The sequence below is a fragment of the Mastomys coucha genome, unplaced genomic scaffold (assembly GCF_008632895.1).
Source record: "Mastomys coucha isolate ucsf_1 unplaced genomic scaffold, UCSF_Mcou_1 pScaffold6, whole genome shotgun sequence".
Classification (NCBI taxonomy): domain Eukaryota; kingdom Metazoa; phylum Chordata; class Mammalia; order Rodentia; family Muridae; genus Mastomys; species Mastomys coucha.
The window spans coordinates 131,108,983-131,132,608 of NW_022196912.1; the positions used below are offsets into that span (position 1 = coordinate 131,108,983).

Consider the following 23,626-nt stretch of genomic DNA (forward strand, 5'->3'; position numbering starts at 1 on the left):
AGGGGAAACTGGGAATGGAGAAATTCGCATGTAAATAAAGAAAATATCTAAAATAAAAAAAAATTATACTGGAAAAAAAAAGATTTTAAAACCTATCATTTTTTTTTTCAAACAAAGCAATTCAATCATAATGCCAAGTTTCGAGTCAAATAAATGGCAATTTTTCTTGGCTTCTTTAACCTTTCCCCCTGCAAATCCAGGGAACAGATACTCAATCTTCTCATATCATATTAAAAAATTTAAAAACTCTTAAAAACCAAAAATCATAGGTGTTTTATAATGCTAACTTCCTGGACAGAGTAATGTGCTAATATTCATTTGGGTTGCCAAAGCAGGTCATTCTGTGTTTGTAACTCATTTAACAACTTGTGGTGCTGGGGCTGGAGCACAGGGTCTTTCTCGCTGACCATCATCCCTAGCCGCCTGAGACTATTTTCTAATGTGCAGTATGGAGCGTGTTTCTATCTCATGGTGCTGCTTTAGCACCAAATGAAGGAACACATTCAAATGCCCAAGAAACCCCAGCTCGTAAGAAAGGCCAGTTCTAGGACTCCTGTGTCTTCAACATATACCACAGCTTGTGTAAGTTCACTAATAACTCAACATTCACTCAGTAAGCACCAGGCACACTCTAAGCAGGAGAAGAGTGCCTGAATGTGCTTTCACCAGTTGCTGAGACTTAATAGTTTATAGTAAGTAAAACTGGATGGTACTGGTGTATGAATGGTCAAATGGAACAGAGAGAGCTTAGTAACAAGGGACCAAGAAATTAAGGCACAGTTATAGAGGACAGTTTGAGAGAAATGTTACTATAAATTAGTCAGATGAGTACATTAGTCAGAAACTGGCTTTTCATATGAAACAATTTGTAGCTTCAATTCATTATTCGAGACAAGAAAAAAGAAGAGGAAGAGGAAGAAGAGGAGGCGGAAGAAGAACAAAATCACCCCTTTGCATAATATTGAAGGCTCAAACAAAAAACTCAAAGCTGTTAAAAAAAAGTTTTAAATAACTTCAAAATATCTTAGACTTTAAATTTTTTTTTAATTACATGACTGAGAAACAATCCAGAGGAAAAATGAGAAGTACAATGACTAAGAAATAAAATAAACAACACACATAAGAAGATGCTTGATCTCACGGAGCATCACGAAAATCCAGTTTTAGGCAGACACAAACTTCTGAAGCCCAGCACTACAGCAGTGAGAGCACATGAATGGAACTTCTGATCAGCACTAGTCAAGCAGAAATGTTAAGGAGTCACTTTAGAGACTCTACTACCAAACACACATTCTTTGTGATTAATACTCTTGCCCCTTATATATGTCTAATACTTCAGAGCAACAAAGCTGGTGACAGCAAACAACCCCCCAATAACCAACAACTGTGCAAAATGATCAGTGCGATAAACATTGACAGAATGCCCATCTCTAAAAATAGAAACACACATGCATAGTATACTTGAGTAAAAGTATGTAGATGGTATCATACAATATTTCATGGCCTGTACAAAAATCTACTTCCTATGTATACCCACATATAATATGCATGGGTTTAGAAATATACTAGAAGCCAAACCATAGACTGATGGTGGCTGATGACTTTGGTACAGACTTCCTTAGTGAGTTGATTCACTAAAAGTAACAAAATTTGTTATATTATATTTGACACTTCCTGGGTTTGAAAAGGCAAAATAGAGTCACTAATATCATTGTAGGGATCAGGGCTAGAGAAATACTCCCTGCCCTGACTTGACATGGAGTTCCTGAGGCTTGAAAATCTTTACTCATGACTTGGTGATACAGGCCATTTAAAAAAAAAAAAAAATCAACCAGGCATGCTATACTTTTCCACCAGCTCACTACACATGCTCCAAACCCTCTAAAACCCCTCCCCTTCACCCAGCCCTCTGCTATTTAAGAGGCAGCTACCATTCTATTCTTCCAAGTAAGTCTCTTGTGTGACATTTGTTATGTGGTATGACTTTTGTGGTATTCCTTGGCTCCCAATTGCCAAGATGCCCTTGCACTGGAAAAATCCTTACAATCATAATTTAATTATCTTCTTACATATATTATATATAATGAATATATAAACTTTAGGAAAAATATATATAAGCTTTAGAAAAACAGAGTATGGATTTAACATCTTATAAAGCAAAAGGAAAAAATTCCGGGTCATTAGAAATGTGATAAAATTGAAGAAGTAAAATAAATGTATGTCGGGAAAAAGGCAAGACGTTTTGACATTCAGCAGTGCAACTTTCACTAAGCACTTGAAAACTAAGTAGTATCTCTCTCCCCCAAAACAAATCAACTAACCTGTGTGGGTCCTTCTGTGTCTCTGAAGCTCATCGCTCCTTGTGAATCTTTTGCCACAAAACATCCAGTTGCATATGAAAGGCCTTTCTCCAGTGTGCCATCGGAGATGTGCTCGGAGGTGAGAGGTCTTGCCATATACTTTCCCACACCCTTCAATGTGGCAAACATGCTGCTTCTTCTTTCCTGGTTCACTGCTGCCCCTAACAGAACAAAACCAATATCATTATACCCCAAACTCAGCTTCTATCTGTGCCAAGAACACAGGTAGGCCATCTACATGATTAGAAAATGCTTTTCTGAGTACATCTGAACACAAAGAAACACATGAGGAATTTTTTCACTAAGGAAAAAAAATCAAATATGGTCATGTACTATATAAAAACTTCTATGAACATGTGGTAAGCTTCAGAATTTATGTCTATGACATAGCTCAGACTGCCTGAACTAGCTATAATGTTGAGGTTATCCTCAAACTCACAATCTCCCTGTCCCATCCTCCCTATTGTTGGAATTGTAGGCATGCTACCCACACCTAGGAAAGAAAACAAACCTCTAGTGTCCTCAGTTAAAAATATAGGATACCAAGATTCACTTTTAGCAGGTCAGTGTGAGTAGGAATTCCATGTACCCCTCCCAGCAAAACTAATAAAGTATAAATCTATCTATTCACTCTGAAATCTAAAGTATGTAACATCAGAGTGAGTCTATAGATCTAAGACTAACTCCCTTTCTTCCCTTCCAGCTCCATGACAAAGGAGAGTTAGAGAGCAATACAGCCATGAACATAGAGTGCTTCCTCCCCTCCAGCCTCCAGCTAGCTATCTTCCAGAGAAGGGCAGGGCACAATGCTTCTCATTCTACTGCCTGTTGCTGAGGCTGAGCTCCAGTTGAGAGTGGATAAAAGGCACCCAGTGCCCAAGTCACTGAGCTCTGCAGTAATTGTGACATGATGAAAATGATATGGCCCAGGTGTTTCCTGACCTTCATGCACAGCTCATAAATTAGAGCTACCGAGCTGGAAGAGGCAAGGTTAAGAAAACGGGAGCCTGTTATCCCTCCAAGTACTCACTCAGCTGTTACATCAGGACACCATTCTACCCCACTTCCCACTTACAAACTCAAAAAAAATCTAGCTAGAATGAACTCCAATCTCAAAGAAACTGACCATCTGCAAGAAAGCTGAAGTTTAACTGAAGGGCTTGTTTTTAAAAGGAAACAACTGTTGCAAAGGCACCTGAGGGAAAGATACAGTGTTACTTGAGATAAGGCAAAACCACAGGTTGGTGAATCTGTGGAAAGAAGCAAGGGTAGAAAGCGAGATTGTGTTTTGAGACCAGAAAAACATATGCTCTCATAAGTCAGCAAAATGATAAAGTTTCAGCTAAACTAACCTACACAAAAAGACTCAATTACCTCCCTCCCAAATAAAAATCATTATCAATCTCATGAAAATAAAAAGGATCTCAGAGAAGCATTAAGCATCACCAACCTCTTAGGCAGGCACGTTCTTAAACAGAAAATTTGAAAAACTGATAAATCAAACAAGCAAAGACAAATGGTCAATCAAAGTAAATCTGTAACAAAAAGAATCAGTCAGAAAAAAAATACAAAGCCTAGAGTCCAATAGCTTTACTGGTGAAATCCCTTTCCCCTATGTATAATTTTTTTTGCTTGTTTTGAGACAAGGTCTCACTCTATAGCCCTGACTGTCCTGGAACTCACGAAGTAGACCAGGTTGGCCTAAAAGAGAACCTACTGCCTCTGCTACCCAGAGTTTGGATATAAGCACTGGGATAAAGGTTTGTACTATTATAACCACCTCCTGCTCACTGTGTGTGGGGTATGTGTGTGTGTGTGTGTAGGTGTGTGTGTGTGTGTGTGTGTGTGTGTGTGTGAACTTTTCAAGCTTTTCAAAGCTTGCTCAAAAAAGAAAACTGCAGGGAACACTTCCCAATTCACTTTAAGGCCAATATACAAGTAAAGTAGAGACTAGCACCTCATGAACACAGATGAAGAGAATTCTCAACACTGGCAAACTAAGCAGTGTGTGGCACATGCTTATGATGCCAGCATTCCCCAGAGGCAGAGATGTATAAGGTAAAAGAGGCTGGCAGAGAGAGGGAGGGGAAAGGATTGGGAAGAAAGAGGGCAGCAGACAAAATTCCAGTCACCTATAAAGAGAATTATAAACCATAACCAGGAGGGTTTTACCATACATATGCAAAAATCCTTTGACTTGTAACAACTATACAGATTTTTTTAAAGCTCACAATTATTATAATAAGTGCAATAAAGTGTTAGGCATAAAAACCCTTTATGATCAAAACAAGGAAAAAAAAAAAAGGAGACAATAAAAGGGAGCTTCCTCAACTTGGTCCAGGGTTCTAGAGCTAAAGTTTTATGTAAACAGTGAGAAACAAGATGATCTGTTCCCCTACCCTGAAAGAAAAAAAAAAAACACCAAAAATTCTCCAGAGTGGAATAAGAAGTAAAACCAAAATATTGGATACTATAAATGTATCTCCAAGCAACTTTATATTGTTTCTTTTTCAAAAGAAAACTAAACCACAGAAATTAAAGTCAGAACAACCCGGCAAAAGACCAACAAGGCAAAAATTGTCACAAGGCAAAATGAAATAAAAAGCTCCCCTCCCACACATAGAGGGGTTTGTTTGTTTGTCCAACTATTCTTGGGGACGGAGACTGCCCTGGAGTATGGCTGATAAACCCAGTGACACTTTATTAGACACAACTTGATTTTTTTTCATTGCTAGTGGGTATCAATTGCAAATAGCTTCTTGGTTACGGACTGAACCTCATTCATGTCCACTTCCTCCTGTCAGTGCTAGGACCCCATCTAACTTGAACCTGTGCAAGCCTTGAAGTTTGATGAAGACATCCCATATAGGACCATATAGGACCGCATGTTCTCAGTCTGCACAATGTCCAGTTATGGATCTGTGTTCATTCCTTCCTACTGCAAGACGCGTCTCTGATGAGAACTGGGTGAGGTACTAGCCTATATACAGGAGTATGCCATTAGGAGTCATTTCATTCCTATGTTCCTTTAGCAGAGGAAGTAGGTTTTCCTCTAGATCCAAGACCTAGCTAGTTTCACTTTATCAGCTTCAGGTATAGGTTTCATCTCATGAAGAAGGCCTTGAATCCAAATTTTAAAAGTGGTTAATTGTTCCCATAACATTTGTGCCACTACTGTATCAGAATGTCTTGCAAGCAGGTTATAGGGTTTGCAGCTGGGTTACTTTCTCTTACATCATACAGAATATCCTCCAGAACCATGAACGCTAATTAGTAGGAGCAAAGCTTCTAATTAGGTACCAGTTTGACTTTTATGTACTTTATGACATAAGTATTCTCTTCAGAGATAGAACCTTAGAATTAAGAAGTGGAGAACCTTGGCAACAGTCTGTAAATGTTTGGCAGGTTCCATGGGACACCACTGGTTAAGGATTCAACAAGATGTGAGTATGTGAATGCTGGTATGTACCTGTTCTGGAACCAAAGGTTTACTTAGTGACGTAAGATGTTTGCTTGGGGCACTGTCTTCTCTATTATTTAGTGACTCCATTTAAGTTCCTTTCCTATACGTATATATTTAGGAAGCTTCTCCAGTAGCAGGATTCCTTGGGTTTTTTCAAATGGCCTTTATTATTAGTTCTAGCTCTCCATTTTCCCTCATTCACTCTTCTCTCCCATTTTTCCCTATTTAATCCTATTTTAGTTGCCCCTTTAACTCTCATAGCTGTATTTATATCTTCCCTTCCTTGGAAGATCTTCCCCACACCAATCCCAGTCCCTTACTAGGTAACCTCCCTAGTTATTCAGATGGTGGCATATATTTTGAAAGCTTAAAAGCTAACATCCACATATAAGAAAGAACATATGATATTTGTCTTTTGGACCTTTGTTACTTTACTCAACATAGTTTTGTTGTTGTTTTGCTTTGTTTTTTTTTTTTTAATTCCATCCATTTACCTACAAATTTTGTTTTTCTTGACAGTTCAATAATAGTCCTCTGTGTACATGTACCACGTTTTCACTATCCATTCATCTGGACGGTTCCCAACTTCTGGTGATTACAAATCAAGCAGCAATAAACATGAATGAGCAAGTGTCCCTGTAGTACAGTGGAGAGTCTTTTGTGTATATGCTCAAAAGTGGTACAGCTGAATCTTGAAGTGGATCAATTCACAGCTTCCTGAGGAATTTCCATATTGTTTTCCATAATGGCTGTACAGTTTTCACTCCCACCAGCAATGAATAGGTGTTCTACTTTCCCTGTATCCTCACTAGTGTGAACTGTGACATTTGTTTTATTTATTTATTTGTTTTATTTATCTTGGACACTCTAACTAAGATAAGATGAAATCTTAGAGTGATTTTAATTTTCTTAATGGCTAAAGCATTTTAAAAAGTGTTTCTTAGCCATTTGAGCTTCATCTTTTAAAAACTCTCTGTATAGTTCCGTACCTCCTTTTTAACTGGGTTGTTTTCTTGATGTTCCAGTTTTTGTTTGTTTGGTTTTTTCACTTCTTTATATATTCCAGATATCAAAACTTTATAGGATGCGTAGTTGGTAAATTGTCCAAATGATGAGTGTCTTTTGCAACACAGGTTTGCAGTTTTACAAGGCCCCATTTATTTCTATAATTATTTTATTTTATTTGTGTGTCCTTGTCTATATACCTCTTGCAAGACGGCTACCTATGAAGTCCAGAAGAGGGTACTGGATCCCCTGGAACTAGAATTACTGACAGGTGTAAGCTGCCATGTGGGTGCTGAGAATTAAGTCTAAGTCCTCTGGAAGTATACCATCTCTCTAACCCAGAGATCCCACTTAGTAATTGTTGGTCTTAGTGCCTATGTTATCTGTATTCTGTTCAGAAAGTTTTCTCCTGTGCCACTGAACTAAAGACACTTCTCTTCTTTCCCTTCTGTCAGATTTTAGTATATATATAAAGTCTTATGTTGAGGTTCTTGATCCATTTGGAGTTGAATTTTGTATAGCATGATGAGTACGGACCTATTTCCATTCTTTTACATGCAGCTATCCAATCTGACCAGCACCATTTGTTGAAGACGTAGTCTTTTTTTCCCAATGTACATTTTTGGCTTATAGAAATCTTACTTTTATGGGTGAGTGCTTTGCCTGCACACATGTCTGTGTACCACATATGTGTGTGCAAGTTCCTACAGAGGCCAAAAGAGGGCATTTGATTCCTGGAAATAGTGTTAGAGACAAATGTAAACCATCACATGGGTGCTGGGACTTGAACCAGAATCATCTGGCTGCCAGTGCTCATAACTGCAGAGGCATCTCTCCAGCCCAGTAGATGTAAAAATCTTAAGTAATCATTATCTATACCACAAGAAGGGATAATTCAGCAATATTCTACAATGTAAGCTCAATACCCCAAAGCCAATGTAATTCTGTACACTTGAAATTGGGGCAGAGGAGGCTTCATTTATAATAACATCAAGAAGATTTAACAGGAATACACTGAACATATACTAAACATACACTCTTTTTTTAAAAACCACAAAATACTAATGAAACAAAACATCAAAAATCTAAACAGAAAAATGTTCCTTTTATATGGATCTGAAGACTCAATATTATTAAATTGTCACTATCCCCCAAACTGACCTGTAGTTTTACCTTAATTCCTATCAGGATACCATCTTGCTTCTCTGTAGAAACTGACAAGCTAATGCTAAAACTCACACAGAATCCCCAGTGTTGTTAAACACTTAACGCAATTTTGAGAAATGGGAACCAAAGAGCATTCACCAGGAAAAGAAACTTCAGTAAATGATGCTGGGTCCCCGCTTCCTTCATAACACATTTTAAAAAGAAACCATGTATTATCCTATCTAAATTTCAGAATAAAATCCGTAAAACTCAAAAACAAAACAACTATGAACATTCATTAGATTTGGCAATGAAGTCTTCAATATGACATCAAAAGCAAAAGCAACCAAGGAGAAGAAACAAACAAAAAATTAGACTTTCAAAAGACTTTGTGCTTTGAAAAACACAATCACAATCTTGACAGTATATGACCATCCTAAATACTAGGAAACAACTAGGATCTCCAAATCATGTACTGATGTGATCTTATACCCTGAATATATGAAGAACTACTATTCAATTAAAGACAGAAAAATTATCTAAATACACAATTCTCCAAAGATACACAATCAAAACCACACAAAAAGATGATTAATATCACTAATCACTAAGAAAATTTCAATCAAAAATCACACTGTGACAGCACTTTCAGATTTATTATTAACTGACTTAAAAAAACATAAGCAATCAGGTAATCACACTGTCTAGCATCTATGGAGAAATTGGAACCTTCTTCATACAATGCTGATGGGAACACAGAATAGTGCAATCACAGTGTGGCAGTTTCTTAAATGGTTAAATAGTTACCAGGCAACATCTAACTCTGTATCTGCAGGCATGCACACACGCACATCTGCATAAACATTTATATACACACAAACAGTAGCATTACTAATAATGGTCAATAAGGAAAGAGTTTAGCTGTGTATCCAGTGATGGGATAAACAAGTACACTGCCTGCCCCCCCCCCCACCTACCTCTTTCTCTCTGTCTCTCTCTATCTATATATGTGTGTGTGTGTGTGTGTATGTATATATCTATCTATACACACAGACACACAAAATATTCCATATAATGGAATATTATTTGTCTACAAAAAGAAATGAAGCATTGACTAGGGGCCCTCACAAAAATTCAAATACTGTATGATTCCATTTGTATGGAATGTCCAGTACAGGAAAACCTATAAATACAGACATCAATTCACTAGAGCTGAGGAGTTTGGGGGCCAGGCCTTTTTGAAAATGACAAAGTAGCTTAAAACAGCCTGTGGTAACATCTGTGTGACTGTGAGTATATTCCAAACTACTGCACTGTATATATGACAAACAGGGAGACAGCATGGCACAGCAATGAGTCTGAAATCAAGAGGTGTTCAAAGCTTTTATCTAGTAAGTGAAGGGGAAATTCATTTATTAAAAAATTATACAATGCACAAGCAGAGGACTGTGCCTCAAACAGCCTAACTTAATCTCCTGTGTAACACTGCATTCCAGCTTCTCACAGAGAAAGCTCAGGAGGCTCCAAGGCTTAGAGGAAGTGGCCAGGACTGCTTTAACTCCAGGGTCAGGGTGAAAACAGCAGTTACCTTCCTTCTCCTTCCCTACAGTTAGGACACGAGCAGGCAACTCTTCGGAGCCTCTTGCCAGGCTGCACCTCTGCATCAGAGGTCTGCTGGCCTTGCTGCAAATGCACTTGTGTGAGCTGCTCGGGACTAACAGCACCTATCGTGGCATTAGCGATCCCTCCAACTGCCACCGTTACAGGAGCTATAGTAGCTTGCTGGACTTTCACTCCATCCTGTCCTTGCTGCTGACCTAAAACAAAAGACAGAAAAGCAAAACACTGAAATGTTTTCTGTTTCTAAAATAATGATGAAAAAAATCCTTGTGCACATTTTAAAGCTTTAAAACATTAGTTTTTGGTTTTTTTTAAACAATACACAAAAAGCAAAAGGCTTAATGATATGGTATTTATGTAGCTGCTGGGATTCTATGTAAACATAATAACCTGAATGAAATCCTGTGAGAACTCTTGAGATTTCTGAAATACTGATGCCTGGGTGGATATAAACACACACACACACACACACCACACACACACACACACACACACACACACACACACACACACACGCACGCACGCACGCACGCACGCACGCACGCGCGCGCATAAAAACATAAACCATCATTACTTGTGACCCTCCTACACCTGAGGGCTGATTCTGCCAGACCCCGCCTTGCCACATATAACCACGCCTCCCTCCAACCTCCTGCTAATAGTCACGCCTCTCTCCAAGTTCCTGTTACACCAGAAGTCCCGCCTCCAGAGACTGAAGATGAAGCTGCCGATTGGGCCAAGTTGTTGACGGACTTGGGGGAGGGGTTTTGTTTTATCTACCTGTTGGCTTGTAACAAGAATTCATTAATGATGGCGGACTGAAAGCACACCATGCGTTGGTCTCATTTTTTCAAACCCCTTCTCGCATTTCTGATACCCTTAATTTTTTCAGGCCCTGAATCCCATTCCAGAAAACCATTTGTATGTGTGGTTGCAGGCGGCCACAATTACTATTTATTATAATTTCCAATCAACAACATAGTTCAAGTGGCAAGAAAATACAGGAATAAAGGTGGTGATGGTGCACATCTTTAATCTCAGCACTAGTAAGCAGGGGCAGGCAGATCGCTGAGTTCAAGGCCAGCCTGGTCTACAGATCAAGTTCTAGGACAGCCAGGGCTACACAGAGAAACTGTCTCAAAAAAACAAACCAAAGAAGAAAATACAGGAATAAAAAATAGCTATCAGAAGGGTTAAATATTATCGATATTTCTCAGTTAGAAACAATTAAGCCCTAATACAAAGCTCAAGGCAAATTTAGCTAAGGAATGTGTGGCGTTCCTTTTATCTTAGATATCCTGATAAGCCCCTAGAACTATTGATCCTGGAACTTTGTTTATTGCCTTGTTTGTTCCTTGACTTTTCATTTATTGCCTTGTTCCTTGATCTAGACTGACCTTATTTTTTGCACATACTTAGAATGGTATAAAAGGAGGCTGTAGAAAAATAAATCCGCTTCAGCTTCAGAAATGGCTGGAGTCATGTTATAATGCTAATTGTCTTTTTCTTTTCAATCCTCGGGCCTCCCTTGAGACCACGCTGACTGACTGAGCTGGCTTGGTCACTCCCCTTTCTATCACCATATGCTATCATCTACAGAAGCTCAAAATGGCATAGCTCTGCATAGTACCTATACACAACATCCTCCCATGAATTTAAACCATCACTAGTCTACCTCTATCATCTAATACAACCGATGTAAAAGTTGTAATATTTTATTCTTTAAAACAAAACAAAACAAAACAAACCTCAGATGTTAGTGGTTGTCGTAGCATACACCTTTCACCACAGCCCTCAGGAGGCAGAGGTAGGTAGAGCTCTTTGAATTGAAGGCTAGCCTGGTCTACACAGTGAGTTCCAGGAAAGCCAAGGCTCTATAGTGAATCCATGTCTCAAAAACAAAAATGACAAACAAAAATTTTAGCAGATGAGATATACTGCATCCACTGCCCAAAATACTTTATTTCTAAGTTGGTTAACTCTTAGGATTGAACCTGAAGATGAAGTATGTTGAATGGAAAATATGTATTTTGTTAGGAAGGGTTTCAGAAAGTTCAGTGTGTTTACCTCTGAATCAGCACCTATGGTAAGTGAAGTGACCCCAGCTGTGAACTCATCACTGAATACTTGGAGACTCTGGTTCTTATTGCAAAGCACTCACCCTGGCCTCCCTAAAATTCATACATCTTATCAACTATAAAAATCACTTCTGCCAAGTACTGTAGTGCATACCTTTAATCTCAGTATTAGGTAGGCAGAGCTCTTTGAAATTTCCAGGCAAGCCAGCATTGCAGGGTATCTCCCTGTCTGTCTATCTGCTCACCCCTCTACACACACTATTTCTGGGGCTGGAGCTCAGTAGTAAAAGGCTTGCTTCCCAATGCACAAAGGCTAACATTCAATCTCCACTGCTGGCCTCCAACCCTCAAAAATGGGAGGAGGACACACTTCTAATAATCAAGTTGGTTTTTCATAGGTAAAATTTTTATTGTAAACCAATATACAAGTACAATGTATAATTACTATGCCTTAATGTACCCTGTGTATTTACAAGTTTGAAATGTTCCATAAAAGATCCTTTAATACTAAAACCACACAAAGACCAAAGAAAGAGAACTTCAGACCAACTTCCTTTATGAATATTGATGCAAAAATATTCAATAAAATTCTTACCAACCGAATCCAAGAACACATCAAAATGATTATTCACTACAATCAAGTAGGCATCATCCCAGGGATGCAGGGATGGTTTAATAAACGGAAATCCATCAATGTAATTCACTACATAAACAAACTCAAAGGAAAAAACCACATGATCATTTCATTAGATGCTGAAAAAGCATTTGACAAAATTCAACATCCCTTCATGCTAAAAGTCTTGGAAAGATCAGGAATTCAAGGCCCATACCTAAACAGTAAAAGCAATATACAGCAAACCAGTAGCCAACATCAAACTAAATGGAGAGAAACTTGAATCCCACTAAAATCAGCGACAGACAAGGCTGCCCTCTCTCTCCCTATCTATTCAATATAGTACTTGAAGTTCTAGCTAGAGCAATTGACAACAAAAGGAGGTCAAAGGGATATGAATTGGCAAGGAAGAAGTCAAGTTATCACTCTTTGCAGATGATATAATAGTATACTTAAGTGACCCCAAAAACTCTACCAGAACTTCTATAGCTGATAAACAACTTCAGCAAAGTAGCTGGACATAAAATTAACTCAAACAAACCAGTAGCCTTCCTATACTCAAAGGATAAACAGGCTGAGAAAGAAATTAGGAAAACGACACCCTTTACAATAGTCACAAACAATAAGAAGTATCTTGGTGTGACTCTAATCAAATAAATGAAAGATCTGTATGACAAGAACTTCAAGTCTCTGAAGGAAGAAATCAAAGAAGACCTAAGATGATTCAAAGATCTCCCATGCTTGTGGACTGGCAGGATTAATAAAGTAAAAATGGTATTCTTGCTGAAATCAATCTACATATTCAATGCAATCCCCATCAAAATTTCAACTCAATTCTTCATAGTTAGAAAGAGCAATTGTCAAATTCATCTGGAATAACAAAAAACCCAGGATAGCAAAAACTATTCTCAAAAATAAAAGAACAACTATGGGAATCACCATCCCTGAACTCAAGCTGTACTATAGAGCAATAGTGATAAAAACTGCAATAGTGATAAAAACAGGCAGGTAGATCAATGGAATAGAATTGAGGACCTAGAAATGAACCCACACAACTATGGTCACTTGATCTTTGACAAAGGAGCTAAAACCATCCAGGGGAAAAAAGACAGCATTTTCAACAAATGATGCTGGCTCAACTGGCAGTTAGCATGTAGCAGAATGCAAATTGATCCATTCTTATCTCCTTGTACAAAGCTCAAGTCCAAGTGGAATAAGGACCTCTACATAAAACCAGATACACTCAAACTAATACAAAAGAAAGTGGGGAAGAGCCTCGGGTACATAGGCACAGGGGAAAATTTCCTGAACAGAGTACCAATAGTTTATGCTCTAAGATCAATTGACAAATGAGACCTCATAAAATTACAAAGCTTCTGTAAGGCAAAGGACACTGTCAACAGGACAACATGGGAACCAACAGATTGGGAAAAGACCTTTACCAACCCTAAATCCAATAGAGGGCTAATATCCAATATATACAAATAACTGAAGAAGTTAAGACTCCAGAGAACCAAATAACCCTATTTAAAAATGTGATGCAGAGCTAAACAAAGAATTCTCAACTGAGGAATACCGAATGGCTGAGAAGCGCCTAAAGAAATGTTCAACATCCTTAGTCATCAGGGAAATGGAAATCAAAACAACCCTGTGATTCCACCTCACACCAGTCAGAATGTCTAAGATCAAAAACTCAGTTGACAGCAGATGCTGGTGAGGTTGTGGAGAAAGAGGAACACTCCTCCATTGCTAGTGGGGTTGCAAGCTGCTACAACCACTCTGGAAATCAGTTTGGTGGTTTCTGAGAAAATTGGACATCCTACCTGAGGACCCAGCAATACCACTCCTGGGCATATACCCAGAAGATGCTCCAACATGTAATAAGAACACATGTTCCACCATGTTCATAGCAGCATTATTTATAATAGCCAGAAGCTGGAAAGAACCCAGATGTCCCTCAACAGAGGAATAGATACAGAAAATGTGGTACACTTCCACAATGGAGTACCACTCAGCTATTAAAAACAATGAATTCATGAAATTCGTAGGCAAATGGATGGATCTGGAGAATATCATCCTGAGTGAGGTAACCCAATCACAAAAGAACACATATGGCATGCACTCACTGATAAGTGGATATTAACCCAGAAGCTTGAAATACCCAAGATACAATTCGCAGTCCACATGAAGCTCAAGAAGAAGGAAGACCACAGTGTGGATACTTCGGTCCTTTTTAGAAGGGGGATCAAAATACCCATGGTGGGAAATACAGAGACAAAGTTTGGGGCAGAAACTGAAGGAAAGGCCATCCAGTGACTGTCCCACTGAGGGATCTATCCCATATATAGTTACCTAACCCAGACACTATTGTGGATGCCAACAAGTGCTTACTGATAGGAGCCTGATATAGCTGACTCCTAAGAGCCTCTGCCAGTGTCTGACTAATACAGAAGTGGATGCTCACAGCAATCCATTGGACTGAGAACAATGTCTCCAATGGAAGAGGTAGAGAAGGAACCCAAGGAGCTGAAGGGGTTTGCAGTCCCATAGGACGAACAACAATATGAACTAACCAGTATTCCAGAGCTCCCAGGGACTAAACTACCAACCAAAGAATACACATGGAGGGACCTAGGGCACCAGGTGCATATGTAGCAGAGGATGACCTTGCTGGACATCAATGTGAGGAGGGGCCTTTGGTCTTGAGAAGGCTTGATGCCCCAGTATAGGGGAATGCCAGGACAAGGAAGTGGGATTGGGTGGGTTGGTGAGCAGGGGGAGGGAGGATGCGATAGGGAGTTTTTGGAGGGGAAACCAGAAAAGGGGATAACATTTGAAATGTAAATAAAGAAAATATCTTTTAAAAAAAAGCTACTTTTGTAACTGACCATCATAAAAAAAGAAAGAAAAAAGATCCTTTAAGTATGTATGGCAAATTAATTAATCACAGGGATAAAATCAAGGAAACAAACAGGGGTGGGAACAGAGTACAGTCTGAACAGATGCTGTACAAAATCCTTACAGCATGGTACCCAAGGAGGTACAAACAGTTCAATATGGGAAGCATTCTTTACATCCCCTGAAGTCATGAGATATTCTAACCACAAATGTCCAGCTATCATTCACACAACAACAGGTCACACCTTTCAGGTTATGATATCTAACATGACATTCATTATTTTAAAACTTGTTTGTAGATCCTAGAATCCTTAAGAGTCCTTCACCATATCGCTCACAAACTCCACAACTTGACTAAATATTTTGATAAATAATATAAAGCATGGCTTAGTTGGACTTACAGTTAAGTCTGGTAACAACCTTCATCTGGATGTGATTTCCTGACCAACTCAAGTTCAATATGCTACCTTCATTTCTACTACTGGTAAGCTACCAAACTCTACAGCAAGACATGTAAGGCCCTTATGAGCCACAAGACCTCATCTTGTTTCAGTCTTTCCCTGGCTCAGTCTGTTCCTTATTCTTCTGTCCCAAACAAACTAGTGTTCTTCTTCTTTCCAGGGCTTTTGCACATGCTCTCCAGATCGAGCAGGGTTGCCTTTGCTTCTAGATTTTTGGATGGTTGATTCTTTAGTGATGTTCCAGTTTCAGTTCAAACTGCCTCTCTTCAGAAATGCAATTCTTATTCCTATGTCTGAAATAGTTCCTCTGTCTTAATCATTTCCTAGTTTTGTCCCTGATTTTTCATCCTATTTGTTTTGCATTTGGTGTGTGCACACACATAGCACAAGTGTGGAAGCCAGAGGAAGACACTGGTGTCCTGCTCTATCACTCTACCTGCCAAAAAGCAGGTAAGTTATACTAATTTTCCCATCTCTAGCACCAGGAACAGTACCTAACACAGAGCCACTCAATCAGGTGGCTAATTATTTATAGCATTTAAATAAAGCTTAAATGCCCCATTTTGGTCAATGATAGTCCTACTGCCTTATATTCACATTCATAAGTACAATGTATCATTTTGGCTGCTCCCACTTCTTGATTTCTTGAACTAATCTCACAAGATCATGATCCATCTGCCTCAACCTCTCATCTGAGTATTAAGAATACAGGTACAAGTCAGAAAGCTCAATTCAGGCTACTTTCACTCCAAAACCTATGGCATCCAATAACCATGGAGTTAAAGGGTACTACTGTAGGCCAAAGAGATGGCTCAGTGGTTATGCTGTTTCTGTAAATAGAGTTCAGTTCTCAGCATGTATGTCAGTACTCCAATCCCATAGGATCCAAATGCTCTGTTCTTGCTTCTGAAGGTACCACACTCAGGTATGCAATCCCTGGACCCCAAGATAATTAAAAATGAAATCTTTACAAATGAGAAGGTGCTGCTGCATAATAACCATTGCATTTATCTTTTCTATTATCAGGATCATTATTATGATCTTGCTAATTTGTGTCTGCCAGTCTGTACAGACCCTTCCAGGAGGCAGCAGGGGATGGGGCGTGAGTAGTAGAATACAACCAAAACTGTTCAAAGGGTACTATTCTGAAGACAAAACTTCCATGCTCACTGTCAATGGTTACAGTCATGTGCATGTGAAATACTGCACCACGTGGACTTCATTTCTGGTCAGCAGAACTTCTTCTAAGTTAACACATTACAAGGCTGCTCTGCTGCCCGTGTGGCTACTCATCATCCCGCCCTTGATGCTGTACTTCCTGGGCTTCCAACTCTGTTAGAAATGTCTCCCTCCTCTCTCATTTTTAGCCAGCATTTACACCCACATTCTTACAGATTTATCTGTTTTCATTATTCTTCATCAGTCATTTGCTTTTTAAACTATTAGCATTAGGCATGTCTCCCATCACTGCTAAATATCATGACAGAAGTAACTGACAACTCATTTGTTAGTAAACCTAAAGATAATCTTCAACTTAATCTTACCTTAACCCCTGGTCACTGCTCCCAAGTGATCCTGTGCTTTACTGATCTCACTGCATTCTCACCACTTACTCTCACTACCCTTTCCAGGCTGCTTCTCCAGCCTTCCACAGTACACCGCTGCCCTCGGATGCTGGCTTCTGCTTCTCCAGCCTTCCACAGTACAACGCTGTCCTAGGATGCTGGCTTCTCAAGCTGAGCACTTGTGAGGGTGATCTCATCTGCTCTCATACAATCATGTGTAAGCAAGTGCTTCCCATTCTATGTCTTCCACTCAGACTTCTCCTGGGAGTGTCATGCTGTCACTGTCGTATGCCAGGAAGCATTCCCAAACAGATTCCTCAGAGGCAATCTGTCTAAAGCCTAGATAAATCAATCTAGCTCTTTTAAATGTCCAAATAAAAAAAATCTAGAAGTCTTTCCTGACTCCCCTTCATTTTTTCCATCCCCCATAACAGAAGCTATCATTTAATACCTACAGTATAGTTAAGAACTTTACCAGATGTTTTATAAACTAACATTCCAATAGACTTATTATTGTTGTCCCTATGTTAAGATTTGAAAATTAAAGTTTTTAAATGGTATGGAAAATATCTAAGTTCACAAAGCAGATATGAAAAAGCCAACTTCAGAGGCCATCATCACCTTACCATACAAATTCCTTATGTTGGTCCATTGGCCACCTTGAGACTACTTCTTCCATTTGTCCACATTCTCCTCCCAATTGCTTGGACATGCAGATCCTATCACCTTTTTATCAGTTTTGACCCTTGCAACATCCCTATTGCATGTCTAGCTCACCCCTGAAGTCATTTTTACCACAGTACACACTTGCCCGATAGCATCTGCTCTTGGGTTCATCTTCTACTCTGCTTTCATCTCTACATTCAGTGAGATGTTATTTCCTTTAGTGACTCTTGCTTCCTTTTCTTTAGGACTCTGACACATTCTCCTAACCCAATATCTCAGTCTTAAACTATTCACTACAACTTCAATGTTTATGCTCTCAATTATAGCACTACAATCAACCACGGGTTAAAGAGAACAACTGAGAAGTTACATATGGTACACTGTATGATTCCCATATCAGTTAGTTATAAGTGACTGGATTAAAGCATTTTCAAAGACTTAGACAAACCCTGTGGTACAGAAGGAGTAAAGCACACAAAATGGCAACTAGGGTTTGTCAGTCTCTTGTGTCACAGTGGTAAACCCCTGAAATCACAACTTCAGAGGAACAATTTACTCTAGCTCAGAGTTTTGGAGTTTCAGTTCATGGTCACTTGTCCATGTTTCTGGGCCTGTAGTAATGCCTAATGTCACCACAAACAGACGTGGTAGAAGAAAGCCATTCACTAATGACAGATATTGAGATCAAGTTACAGGAAGAGGACAGGAATAAGAGATATCTGTCAAAGACTGTTGCGATAGCTCAGGGAGTAAAGGTGTTTTTCTATAGGCCTGACAATTTAATTCAATCCACAAGACCCTCATGGTAAAGAGAACTCACTATAGCAAGCTAGCTTCTTGCCTTCATGTGTGCCACTAAACTAATTACTCAAAAAGACTTGCCTGTCAAAAGCATGCCTTATTATTCCAATTCTCCAGCCAGGCCCCACCCCCTAACAGCTCATTCAGTATGAATTCATCAGTGGATGATCCCACAAATTAAGTTATTAGCAACTTGATGATCCAAGTTGAGAACCAATCCTTCAATACATGAGTCCTCTTAGAGCACATTTCATATCCAAGTCCAATAAGGGGTCTGGATATCACGCTTCTTAGCTACAAAGCAACTTTGCTTTGTGTAAGGTTTTCCTAAGGTAAACTACAGCCTGAGAAAATTAAGGAATAGCTAAGCTACCTCTGTATTTAAGTGAATGAATAACAAATGACTTCCAGGACTATTTACAAACTGTGGGTCATGTACAATTTGAAAACCAATAATGAGATACTAAGTAATCACAGTGTAACTGTATTTCTAGACTCAACAGTCTTTGGGCTAAGCACTCCTCTCTGAGAATTGTAATTCCCTGTATTGTTTCTTCTTTTGAGATCTGGGCAGAAGAAGAATCAGCTGAGATAAAGCATATTTACTTAGAATACATACTACAATGTCTAGAATACAATAAAAACTCCAGAGAAATGTCAATTGCAATAAATGGGAAGCCATAAAATTCATATAGTACAGATGTTAATAACAGACATTGTGATTTCTACATCTCTGCATGAGAAAAGCTATGGTTGCATCTAAAATGGGGCCCCTGAAGACTCAGCTAAGGGCTTAGTACCACCTTGGTGCTGCTGGGAAATGGTGGGAACTTTAAGTGGGACCTAGCAGGAGCTTTTAATGGGGCAGGGCAGTGTCCCTGGAAGGTTATGGATCTTGGCTTTTCTGTCTTTCTGTCTGTGTCCCTGGGGTAAACGGCTTTGCATAACGTTCAGTGGAGATGTACTGCATTCTCTCCACCCCTAAAGGCAAGGGAGTGAAACCTCCACAACTATGACTTATTTTAGTGGATTTTTTTTTGTTTGTAATTTCACTATTTCAGGCATTTTTGTAGTAATGGAAAACTAATGAACACAAGAATGCAGTATACAAGTAAGAGTTATCCATTCAAAACCATCCTGAGTTCCTGCTTATATATGATGTTTAATGCTTCTAGCAAAGTAAAAATAAACAGAATCTGACTTAAAACATTTACCTGTAAGGATAATAAACTCAAACTTCTCACAGTGTGCACAATAAAACAATGTACACAAGACACAAGAAAGTGATTTACAATACAAAACAATGAAGAGAATATTTAAAAGTCTAACCTCAGTGCAGAATGCTGCTAGGGATTAAAGTTTTAAAGAGTGAAGAGTTAAATAGTAAAAAAATCCTTCAAGAACCCAGCATGGTGGCACACATCTGTAATTCAAGCAGTGGTGAAGCTGAGGTAGGAGAATCATAAATTCAAGGTCAGCCTGGCTTATGTAGCCATTTCTAGATCAACAAACCACAGTTCCCTTTAGGGTTGGAGGATAAACAAGAGGAGTCTTAATCAGCTTAAGTGTTTTCTGGGTTAGAGAAGGGGGACATTGTTAAAGGTATGTCACCATTATCCAATCCAGAGAAAAGCTGCCATATAATTCACTTATGCTTACTGAATTGACTAAATTGGAATAATGAAACTTATTTTATACTTAGGCATTACATGTTCTCTTCTAAAACATAGGGCAGCTATCTAAACTTCTCAAATTTACTACTATGAGTAGTAAAAACAGATATAAACTTAAATTAGCCTGAATCTAGAGCTGTGCATTCTTTTTTTTTAAGATTTATTTATTTATTTATTATATGTAAGTACACTGTAGCTGTCTTCAAGACACATTTTTTGTCTTGCTCCAGCCCCACTCACTCACTGTAGCTGTCTTCAGATACTCAAGGAGAGGGCATCAGATCTCATTACAGATGGTTTTGAACCATCATGTGGTTGCTAGGATTTGAACTCATGACCTTCAGAAAAGCAGTCGGCGCTCTGAACTGCTGAGCCATCTCTCCAGCCTCTGTGCATTATTTTTAAGATAGGTACATTCTTTCCTTGGGAACTAGGAATATTATTTCAGGTCTGGAGACACAAGAGATCTATATGCACAGTATTACTTCCCTTTCAAGTCAGGTGCCTGCAGACAGCCCCCCTTGGAGGAAGCTTCTTCACAAGTTTCATCTTCACAGGAGGACTCTGAAGTCCTCACTGGACAAGGTTCTTGTATTTAAATGCATTATCACACTACAGCTAACATATATAACTAGGATTTCAAGCCTCCAATGTCCCTCACTGAACATATATATTTTATACAGTTCTTTCACATTAGGTTCTGTAGGTGCTACAGTACCTGGCACCTAACAAGCTCAACAGCTATTTACTAAATGAATAAAACCAATTACTGCAAAGGCTTTTTGTGTCAGTCCCAAGGCATCACCTTCTTTCTGTCTTGAAACTTTTCTGAAGTGTGTTCTATCACCCTATTTCAATAGCTGAAGGTTTGGCTTAAAATTCTTAACCTTTATGGAATATATATATATATATATATACTCTATATTATATGTATTCTATATAGAATACATATAGATATATAATATGTAGAATATAGAATATATACATACATTCATATATATACACCTTACACATATGTAATATATCTATATTACATATAGAATATATATATGTATATTCTCTTTCTCTCCTGTCTCTCTCTCCCTCTTCCCTACCCCCGAGTGCCTCAAGTGGGATAAAGTATGGGGAAAAGCCAGGAAACTAGAAAGAGGACTGTGAGGTGGCAGAGGAGGATAGACTAGGGAGAGAAGAGGACAACAACACATGATATGAAAGGAGAAGTAACAAGAGAGGGGAGACGGGGGAGGGAAGACCAGAAGAATAGGAATGAGGGAGTAAGGATTACATTTGTACTAAATGCATACAGATTTCTTATTATTTCATCAGCACTGTATTGAATGTTACATGTATCTAAAACGAAAGAGATATAGAAATCTGAAGTCTTTAAGTTCTTTCAGAGGATGCTACCAGATTGATGTTATATACAAACTGTTATAGTTTTAATTATAAAGAACTTTAAAACCATCTTGTACAGCAGTCCATGTGAATATATACTGTTTCAGTATAAAAAAAATAAAAGCACAAGAAAAATATAATTATGTAATGTAACTTTTATTAGCAGTTACAAAACTCATACTCAAAAGCAGATATACATTATTAATGAAATATTTTTTTGATTGTTGCATACCTGTGTGCATGTTTATCTGTGTGCATGTACAGGTCAGAAGCCAACCTCAGGTGTTCATCTTCAGGAGCCCTCCACCTGTTTCTGAAGTCCAGTTCTTTCATATGCCTGGGGCTAACCAGGAAAGCTAGGCTAGCTGGTCATCAAGTCCCAGGGACCCTCTTCTTCTGCCTCCCCATTCTGGGCTCATGATTGGATGCCATCACTTCTGGCTTTAACATAAGTTCTGGGGATAGCATTCAGGTCTTCCTGCAGACATAAGCACTTTACCCACTGAACTATAGCCTTAGTAAAAGTGCCTCTCACATTATAGACATGTGGAGTAGGAGATTCAAAAAAACACTGAGTTTCCCCCTAACAAAACAAACATACCCAGACTAGATGATAAAAAACAACAACAAAACTTGCTAAGCATTTTATCTAATCCAATTAAGAAAAAGAAAATCACTGAGTCTAGCTTCGGCTATAGATTTTCCAGGTCATCAGACCAATGCTAAATATACAAATTTTTCTAGATTGTTTACTTTTACTTAATGTTTTGTTAAAAGCACTCGAATTCAAAGAGAGAAAGAAAGGAAAGAAGAAAAAGAGGGAGTGAGAGAGGGAGGGAAGGAAGGAAGGAGGGAAAAAAAGTTTTCTCATTAAGGAAATTTCAGGTACCTGAGAAGGCAATATACAATTCTAGAAGAATAGGCCAAGATATGGTGTAAGCAAGATTTTCACTGGAAAAGATTTAATGCCCCTTCTCACTAAGTTAAAACCTATTTAAGCATCAAATGAAGAACATATCAGTTTAACCTAATCCTACCTTTCAACATAATTACAAATTTTTACCTATTCAAGGATATGAGCAATCTTAAGTGTCTACATGAAACCATTTCTTAGGCCTCATTATCTTCATTTGTTCTTTGAAATTCAGAAAGCCAACCATAAATCCCTGTTTACATAATGATCCAACAATATAAAATGCATAAAGCCCTACCACTACTCTTGCATATATTTATCTTTTAATATTCTGGGTGCCCCAGCCCCAAAAAAGCAAAGAACAAAACAATTTATATAGCATACTCTACTCTCTAATCATTTTGGGGTGTGTATTGAATGTGTGTGCATGCCCAAGTGTGCTGTACACATGTGTGTGCATACAAAGGTCCATGTCAGGTGTCTCTTTAACCACTCTATACTTTAACTATTGAAACAGATCTCTCACTGAACCTGGAGCTTGTTGACTGGCAAGACTGCCTGGTTTTGTCTTCATTCCCCAGTCCTAGAGTTATAGAAGAATGACCATGCCCATGCCCAGAAGAATAATCATGTCACATGGGTGACAGAGATCTGAACTCAGTTCTCATCTTTGCCAGACAAGCACTTTACCGAGTCATCTCCCAAGAGACTTAATTTTTCATTATAATTTACTGACCTTCCACACCAACTTTTCCTCCACTTATCTCTGTTTATAAGATGATTGACACTAATTTATCAAAAAATGCAAAATGGAACTGTGGAAATAGCTCAGCAGGTAAAAACTGCTAGCTGTGCAAGCCCAATGACCCAAGTTCAGTCCCCAGAACCCATATAAAGAACAAGATGTGTCAGTCAGATACTGTCAGAGCCTCTCAGGAGATAGCTATATTTAGGCTGGCTTACCCTTCC

The 23,626-nt window shown here is 38.7% G+C and overlaps 1 protein-coding gene and 1 long non-coding RNA gene across 4 annotated transcripts in view; one reads left to right on the forward strand and one right to left on the reverse strand.

Moving 5' to 3' along the window:
- The window catches only part of Sp4 (Sp4 transcription factor), a 72,206-nt gene that overhangs the window by 20,386 nt on the left and 28,194 nt on the right, over positions 1 to 23,626 (reverse strand). For all 3 annotated transcript variants that reach the window (XM_031357652.1, XM_031357651.1, XM_031357650.1), the window contains exons 4-5: positions 9,563 to 9,791; positions 2,322 to 2,521 (exon numbers count right to left, since the gene is read on the reverse strand). In XM_031357652.1, the coding sequence (XP_031213512.1) occupies positions 2,322 to 2,521; positions 9,563 to 9,791 (429 nt within the window). The remainder of the gene's footprint in view (positions 1 to 2,321; positions 2,522 to 9,562; positions 9,792 to 23,626) is intronic.
- LOC116080948 overlaps positions 5,766 to 23,626 on the forward strand; it is a 71,991-nt gene continuing 54,130 nt past the window's right edge. The window contains exon 1 of the long non-coding RNA XR_004114690.1: positions 5,766 to 5,803. This is a non-coding gene — a long non-coding RNA (uncharacterized LOC116080948). The remainder of the gene's footprint in view (positions 5,804 to 23,626) is intronic.